Source organism: Ammospiza nelsoni, chromosome 17 (assembly GCF_027579445.1).
Source record: "Ammospiza nelsoni isolate bAmmNel1 chromosome 17, bAmmNel1.pri, whole genome shotgun sequence".
In the NCBI taxonomy this organism is placed as follows: domain Eukaryota; kingdom Metazoa; phylum Chordata; class Aves; order Passeriformes; family Passerellidae; genus Ammospiza; species Ammospiza nelsoni.
This window is the reverse complement of record NC_080649.1, coordinates 5,453,674-5,462,579: the sequence shown is the minus strand read 5'-3', so window position 1 is coordinate 5,462,579 and position 8,906 is coordinate 5,453,674. Positions and strand designations below refer to the sequence as shown.

General features: G+C 46.1%; 1 protein-coding gene across 1 annotated transcript; it reads left to right on the top strand.

Annotated features, from left to right (window-relative positions):
* Positions 1–213: 213 nt before the first annotated feature.
* LOC132080817 (cytochrome P450 2K4-like) lies at positions 214–7,977 on the top strand. Its single transcript, XM_059484128.1, has 9 exons — positions 214–411; positions 2,551–2,713; positions 2,878–3,027; positions 3,312–3,472; positions 3,910–4,083; positions 4,602–4,743; positions 5,290–5,477; positions 5,967–6,108; positions 6,492–7,977. The coding sequence occupies exons 1-9, from the start codon at positions 214–216 to the stop codon at positions 6,677–6,679; spliced, it is 1,506 nt and encodes a 501-aa protein (XP_059340111.1). The 3' UTR covers positions 6,680–7,977.
* Positions 7,978–8,906: the final 929 nt, after the last annotated feature.

Here is an 8,906-nt window from a genome sequence, read left to right as displayed (position 1 = left end):
ATAAAAGCTCTGGATTATGATAATCCATGGTTCAGAATAAAAGAGGGTGTTTCATCTGGCAGGAAAATGGAGTACATCTGGTCTCAGTGGATGTAAACAAGTCTGCAGAGCCCTTTTCTCTGTGTAACCACTTCCCCAGAAGGTGTGTTCAGGCAATGACAGAAGGGCTATAAAGGGACCCCGAGATGCTCCTACCCTCAGCTGCCTCTGGACATGGCTGTGCAGAGTCTCCTGCAGTACCTGGGCTCCTGCTCGCTGCTCTGTTTGGCAGCAGGGCTCTTTGCTCTCCTGTACTTTCTCTCCAGCTCCAAGAAGTCCGTTTGCAATTTGCCCCCTGGGCCACGACCTCTTCCTGTGATCGGGAACCTGAACGTGGTGGACCTGAAAAAGCCGTTCCAGTCGCTGACAGAGGTAGGGGCTGAGCCAGCAGGCAGGGGGAAATGTGCAATTCCTGCAATGAGAAATGCAGCTGGGGAAATAGAGATGTGGTTCTGCTTGCTTTGTGTGGAGGGCAGCAATGGGATATGTGGCACACAGGCAGAACAACTTTATCTTCAGAGGTGCACACACACACACACACACTTGTATTTATATATATGAACATAAAACAAACACTCCTTTCTTTATACACACCCAAGTGTAGACCTCCCACCCCTCACAATCCACTCCAAATTGTTGGTATTTTGAGCCCTTCAATGGCTGCAGGTAAAAGACTTGTGTTGCCATCAAGAGAGGTCTCACTGCCACGAGACCTCTAGGAAGGATGGGTGGATGGAAGGGATGAAGCAAGGAAAGGCATCATCCCCAGAGAGACAATTTTTTTCCCAAAACTAATTACATCTCTGCAATGCACAGCAGAACTTTGCCTCCCCAGCCCTCCCCCTGCACACACTGCTCAGGATGGTTGAGGACTCAATGCATGGATTTTATGTGTCTAACTAATCAAATTACTTTTTCTTACACAGCTCCATGGATACTTAAATTTCTAAAAGAGAGAGAGAGGAAAAAAACCCACTTAAATATTAAAAAGCCAGGGGCAATGTTTGTTTGAGAAAGTGTCTGCTGTGTTCCCACATGGACCTGGGGACAATTGAGTGGGAATGCAGATTTTATCTGGTTGCTGTAGAGACAGTTGAGGTGCTGTGAGGGACCTGTCACATGCCCTGTGTGTGTGCTGCTGGCTGGACACTATGGTGGGGGAAAGCGGGTCCCCAGAGAACTCCTTGAGCATCTGCAGTGGGAGGGCAGTGCAGACACTGCAATCCTCCTGTTAGCTGTGGAAGAAAGGGCATCCTGTGTTGTCAAAGCACAGAATTCCTACAGCAGGCACACAGTGCCCATCTGCCCTGATTTATGGGGCAGAGGGTTGTGTAGAGATCAGTTCTGATGGGCTTCTGGTCCTGAGCTCCTGGGTATGTTTGAGGAAGTCAGTATGAAACTATTTATGAACTATTTTTGGCAGTACTGGGGGATTTTATTATACAAATATCACGTGGCAGCACCAGACTAATTTCCCATAATCTACCAAGGAGCTTTATTTGGGCTTTCAGGCCTGCCACATCCAATACTTGTGCTGCTGAGCAAAACCAGAGGGGCTGCCAAGAAGCACTAATGCAAGGAGATGGCCAAAGGAAGGCTCAGAGCAGCTGTGATTCCCTGCCCCTGGCTCTGCCACTTGCTCTGTGAGCTGCCAGGGATGGAAGAACCAGTGCTAATGTTATCTCCCAAGCCGTCAAACCACTGCTTGATGAAAACAAATTCAATTTGTCTGGTGTAATAACAGGAGCTGCTTCTAATCTGAAATTCAATTTGTGGAATCTATCTAATGCATAGAAAATGGTAAGCCAGGCACATCAGAAACAAGAAGACATTTGGAGAGGATGGCTTGCAGTGTGTTCAAACGAAGCCTAAAATACCAAGTGAATGATTAGCTTGTCAAAGCCACCTTTCAGGGTAACAGATGATTCATTTTTAATTTGCTATAAATGCCTAACACTCCTGTGACATTATCTACCAGAATATGCTTCCTAGTCAGATTCAAGTTTCTGGTGGCCAGCAAATAATTCCATAATGACTGCAACACTACCCACCTTGCCATAATTAGAGACAAGTGCTGTCCTGAAAGAAAGAGTTATTGTCTGGCTTTGTTTCTGCAGGGTTTGTGGCTTCAGCCTCAAAGGTGTGTGCACGCCTGCTTGCCTCAGGTCACCAGCACTACAACAAACAGGCCTGCCTGCAGCAGCATTCTCTAGCCAGCCTCCCAAGGTGGTATTGCTGGTCTGCTACTGCAGAACACCACAGGAATGCAGTGGCACTCTACTGACTCCCCTGATTGGGGCAGTGATAGCAGACACCTTGTTGTGCAAACAGGGTGCAAGCAGAGATGCTGGCAATCGATAGCTGCTGCTCATTGCTTGAATTACAGCAGCACCTGGAGACATCAGGCAGGGCTGGGAGGCTCCTTTTGGTCTAGAAACCACCCTGAGTGGCCAGTACTAGTGTTTGAGTCCAGATCTGGTTTTGAATTAACATATTTATTCACCTTGACAGCTCTCCAAGATCTATGGCAGCGTCTTCACGGTGCATTTTGGACCCAGGAAGGTCGTGGTACTGGCTGGATATGAAACCATCAAGGATGCCCTTTTAAATCATGCTGAAGAGTTTGGAGAGAGGGCAGAAATACCCATATTTAGAAAAATGACACAAGGAAATGGTAATTGACCTTTTGCTTGGATAAGTTTTGTCTCTGCTCATTACATCCTCAGAGCAGAGAGCACTGTCCTCTTACAGATCAGTTTTTGTGATCTTAGGAGGCACCAGTGTGTAAGAAAATTTATGAACCACAGGTGCCATAAGGATGTTACACATTTATTTTAGGCATAGCATTCAGCCATGGAGAGATGTGGAAAACAATGAGAAGATTTACCTTGTCCACACTGAGAGACTTTGGAATGGGAAAGAGAACCCTTGAGACCCGAATCCTGGAGGAAGTAAATTCCCTTATCAAATATTTTGAATCCTATCATGGTGAGTGTCAAGTCTTTCATCCAGAGACAGAGAACAGGTCTAGCAGAACAATAAAGATTAATGAAAGTTTAACTCTGAGCAAATGGTATCTCGTGGTTAAAGTTCAGCATAAAGTGCATTAGGTTATTGAACCAAGGCCTTAAAACACTGAAACAAAATTCCCTGCTATGAATTCTGGGTGGGGAATGAGTTTTCTTTGGGAGCTCAGGACTACATTTCCATAGGAAACCAGATTGAAATGAGCATAGTCATTTTGTCATTTGTTTTCATTGCTTGAAATACAGGGAAACCATTTGATACAAAAATGATTCTCAACAATGCTGTATCCAATGTCATCTGCTCTATATTGTTTGGAGAGAGGTTTGAATATGATGATCCAGTATTTCTAACTTTGCTGAAGCTGATAAATCAAAATACTAAGCTGTTGGGCTCCCCTATGGTGCAGGTAAGAGCTTAATTTTACGATTTTTGGGGAATATCCAGTTTCAGCATTTGTTCTTCTGGCCTCCCACATATTTCTTCTTGGGAACAAGAACATTATCAGCCAGTCAGCCTGTACAGAACACATCTGTGGTTCTGTATCTGCAATGCACAGATTCACAGGCTCCTGTACTTACTCAGTTAAACCTATTAGTAAAAGAAAAAAAAAATCCAAAAGGAACAACTTTATCCTCTTTGAAGAGCAGAAGCACAGTCCCAAACCTGCCTCCTTGAATTACAGAAGGAACATTCTATTTCTGCAGGAATCCAGAGTTCCTTGGACTGTAGAAGGGGGGAATTATAGCCTCAAATGTCAGGGCATAGGACAAGGGACCAGCAGTGTGATTTGAGATACCAGTATGTGTTCAAAAATGCCAATTAACAGTAAAACTTGTCTTGCAGTTATATAACTTCTACCCATCCCTTGGATTTCTGTCTGGAGCTTCCAAGACTGTGCTACAAAACATCCTTGAATTGAATGCTTTTCTCCAGAAGCTCTTCCAGGAACACAAAGAGGAGCTTAATGAAAATGACTTAACAGGCTTTGTCGATGCCTTCCTGGTGAAGCAAAAACAGGTACTTTAAAGCTGAGTCCCAGTGCCTTTCTCTTCCCTTTCCTTAGCTCTGACTTAGGACAGGCCATCTGTCAGGGACTGGCAGTGAGTGGAAACCCAAGAAGTGCAGTGAGCAGAATATATCAAAGAATATATCACACACTGAGCTGTGCTGGATTTGCTCATGGCCCCACTGGAACTGCTGGTTAAAGGGATTTAGTTGTCAAGACATCCCATGAGAGGGAAATAAGTTCCCACTCAGCACACATAAGGAGGAGATCATCCCAAACCTTCCTGCAAGAATGGTACAGTGATAAATAAATTCCAATTCACTGGAATTTTTTCTAATATCTAGACTTGGGGATTACACATATGCTTGGGACCAGACGAATTCCACATAGCATAGGCCGTAATGCTAAAAGACTAAATATTCAGTTTTACAGCACATATAAAGTCACAGAAGGCTAAAATGCAGATAAAAATGGTGGCAACACAGTCACATATGGGTATCCCTTGCTGTATTACCCCCATGTTTTGAAGGAGTCAAAGAAACCACACACTGCATTCAGCAATGGAAACCTGATGTTTTCAACCCTGGACCTCTTTGCTGCTGGGACTGAGACCACATCCACAACTGTGCGCTGGGGGCTGCTGCTGATGATGAAATACCCAGAAATTCAGAGTAAGGAGGACACATCTCTTGTACAATTTATTGTTGCATGCTTAAGTCTTTGGTTGTGGAAGGGAGTGGAACTCATTCAGTGCTGCCTAGAGTAATTATTCTCAGCGCTCTGAGAGAGACAGCAAGCGTTGACTTTACAAAGGAATTTTATTCAGCTGGATTGCAATAAACCAGCCCAGCCAAGTGGGAGAGGCTGAGGGGCAGCCTACAGACACAGTAAAGCTCCTGGTAATTCACCTGCAGGCTATGGGCTTACGTCACTCAAGGTCCCCTCAGGAGCTGATTCTGATCTGGTTTCTGTTGGAGGTTATGGGGTAACAAAGGTGTGTAATGAGAGTCAGGCATGAGATGGACTGTAGTGACTCCATTCAAGCTGCCTTAGCTCAACAACAAACCTGAAAGAACCCCACCATGCTCTGACTTACCCACTTCTGCCCTTCCCAGATATTTACAGCTTTCCCTTTTCCTCCTCTCTGCCAAACTGGTAGCCATTTCAGTTACAAGATGAGATTGTTATCAGCTTCTTAATCCTTTCCTCCCTCCAAGGAAAGATTCAGGAAGAAATGAACCATGTCATTGAACCAGGAGAGCTGCCTAAGTTGGAGGACAGGAAAAAAATGCCTTACACAGAAGCAGTAATACACGAAATACAAAGGTTTGCCAATATCGTCCCCATGGGCGTATCCCGATCGACTCCCAGAAATGTGAATTTCCGAGGCTACGTGATTCCGAAGGTGAGCTCTGAGGCTGCCAGCTTGTGCTGCACAGATTCCTCACAGCTTTCTTTAAAGTAGATGAAGAAACACATAAATAACTAAAGACACGGTGATGCATGGTTTAGTCTGTGCTGTGACCCTTTGTCTCAGATCCAGGATAATTACTGTAAACATACAATGGATTGTGGTCTGGTACAGTTGTTTGAATCATGATTAACCAGAGATTTAATTAAATCACACCGGTTTGAATCTTTTTATGTCAAATGTGGGACCTCTACCCCAGCACCTTTGTTGAAAGATCTGACTGTGTAAGAAAGGAATGTTTTGTGGTCCAGAAAATAAAACAGCAGTTACTGAAAACAGACAGAGCCACGATGGGGCAGAGAGAACATTCCCCAGTTCTATCAGTCATGTCTTATTTGCCCCTTCACATTAAGAAAAAGAACACAGTCTGTCTCATGTAAGGGAGTGATCTCCTGTTCCATGAGTTTCTTTGATCCCTTTCAGGGTACTGAGATTATTCCACTGCTGACCTCTGCTCTGAATGACGAGTTACACTGGAAAACCCCGCATCAGTTCAACCCTTCCCATTTCCTTGATGCCAATGGGAACTTCATTAGGAGAGAAGCATTTATTCCATTCTCCATAGGTAAGAGGGGTGTGGGTACAAGGCTAATGGCAGTTCCCCCTGATTTCAGGAAAAAAAAGTATGAAAGCCAGGGACACAGAACAGAGGGTAAAGGATTTCTGGTCATTTCTCCTATCCACCACTGCTGTAGGTAACCACCTCTTCTTTGACAGAGATGGGAGACATGGATTTACTCACAGTCACTGAACAATTTCATATTTCTAAAGACTTCTGTGTAGTTTGAGACCAAATCAGTAGCACTCTAATATACACAGAGAGAAGGAAGGGAAAATTTCCTACCTCAGCAGCCTGCTCTTCCAGACTATCTCCTGTTTAGAATGTCTCAGACATCAACACTAACAGTTACTGTGCTGACCATTAACTTCTCCCCTGGTTGTCTTCAGGGAGAAGGGCTTGCCTTGGTGAAGGACTGGCCAGGATGGAGCTGTTCCTCTTCTTTTCGGGCTTGCTCCGCAGATTTGTTTTCCAGCCTCCTCCAGGAGTGGAGAAGTCAGACCTGGATCTCACTGCTGATGTTGGCTTCACCTTGACTCCCATGCCTCACCTGGTCTGTGCTGTGCCCTGTGAATGATCAAACAACACAGCATTAGAGTAGTGAACACTTCAAGCTTTAAAGCAAATCTAGCTACAGTGGGGAAAAGCTGTCCCTGAGCTTTAGGGGAAGGAGACATCAGCGCTGTTACTTTATTTTCTCTCATTTGTGACATCCTTTCCAACAGCTCTTGCAATGTCTGTATAATGCAAACCCTTCAGACAGCTCTAAGTCCTGCTCTCAGAAAATGTGATTTATTCCTGGAACAGCACATCAGAGTTGCTGTTTTCAGGGCAGTTTGAAAGAGAGAAATGCCTTCAGACCTCCTCTGTAGATGTAACCCATCAGAGCTCTCCCCTGGCAGCCTCTATGGGGGATTTCTCAGCCCAAAGTCCAAGCCCTATAGCAAAGCTGATTATAAGTGGCCCAGCTGGAGACAAGAGACACTCAAAGGATCTGGAAATCTCCTCAGGATGGTTGTTCAGCTGAGCCTCAGACTGAGCTTCCATTGTGCCACACAACCTGCCTTATCTTTATTACAGAGTCCCAGACACAAGGGTGTGACACAGGCTGATGCCAAGACCCAGGCACGGGACAGTTATCAGAAAACATCTAAGTGCTTTGGGAAATGGGTTCTTTCCACCTCACACAGGCACTTCATGCTGAACAGCCCATTTATGATGGGGCCAATTGAGCAGCTTTCTGCTTCTGCAGAAATGCCTAAGAAAGGCATTTCTACCACTCCCTCACCTCTCCTGGCTTCATGCTGGCTCTGGCACTTGTCCAATCCCTTATTAGGCCATCTTGGATCCCTAAGCTGGCAGAAAATGAGCAGCCATGGCAAGGGAAGAGTTTCTGAATCAGCTGAAGCGATACCAGCCTGCGGCAGGGCAGTGAGCTGGGGCTGGGCAGGGACTGCCACGCTCCAGCAGAGAGCTGGGAGAGGCTCAGCCCCTGCTCCCTGCTCCACCTGCACCTCGGGGGCTGTATTTGCTCTGCAGATCTTCTCTACCCTTCACAGAGAGAAAGGCTCCTTCAGGGGATGAATCAGCTGCCATGAGGTTGTCATTTCTCACCTCTGCACTGATTGCAGGGTGAACTATCATCCACAAACTCCTAATTCCAAACTTCAGTCTCAATTACCAGGGGTATTGTGATGAATAGGTCCATTCGACTGAAAATGGGGCATAAAACTGAAATTACTGTTGTTTAAAGCTGAGCTGTGTGCAAATGGAAGGAAAGAAAGGAGAAAGAATATGAAGGGAACACAAAGTACAGCGGCCTCTGGCCAAGATACTGACTCTCCTCACTAGCTTCAGTTCACACAACTAAAGGCAGCTCTCTCACAGTGATTCTGCACCTTCTACTTGTGCTGGTGTTGCCCTTGGTCAGGGCTGTACCACAGCCCCAGCTCCAGCTCCTGGGCTCAGCTCAGGGAGTGCTCTGTGACAAGGAAGCCTCTGCTGCTGCGCTTGCCTGCGTTTGTTTTGCTGTTGCTCTGTTTGCAATCCAACTACTGCAAGCCTGACCTTATCACCTACTTAATCATTAAATATTTTGTTCTGTTGCTGTTGATCTGTCTGGTGTGACAGTATGCAGTTGATTTCAGGTCAAACTGATAAAGCTGGGCTGCACCACCTTCAATACCCCTGCATGAGAGAGGTGAGCACAGGGATCCGTGGGCAGCCTGCAGCCAGGACATGTTCAGCAGCACAAAGAGTGACAATACTGACAGCCACAAACACCTCAAAGGAAATATTCAATGGATTCCATGGACTTCTAAAAAAAAAAATTCCATGGATTTCTAACTCCAGAAAATCCCAACTGCCGTGTGAGGCAGGACATGGCTCTGCAAGGCTCTCTGCTGTGGCCCCTTTCAGTGGTTTCTGTGTCTCCTGCCCTTGCTTACAAGGAACTCATCTCAATAAAAGCCAGCAGGAATTATCCAAGGCTGTACTGCTGGTCAAGAATGGGACTGGCAGGGGAGGTGCAGAGATTTTGGGGTGTTTAAGTTAAAGGATGCAGGGCTGGTGTTTTAGTGGCCCAGGCTGGCTGACTGGCAGTGCTGTGGTTGCCTTTAGGTGGCCAATACCCAACATTCCACATCCTCACCAGTACCACCAGTCACAAGCGGTGGCAGAATGAGGGATGGAGGACAACTGGGCCAGGAGCACCTTGAGGGGCCTGGCTGCCCCAGGAATGCACCCAGAGCAGTGTCAGTGCCTGGCAGGTGCTTTGTGCTCGGCTCTGTGTGCTCAGGCAGGGC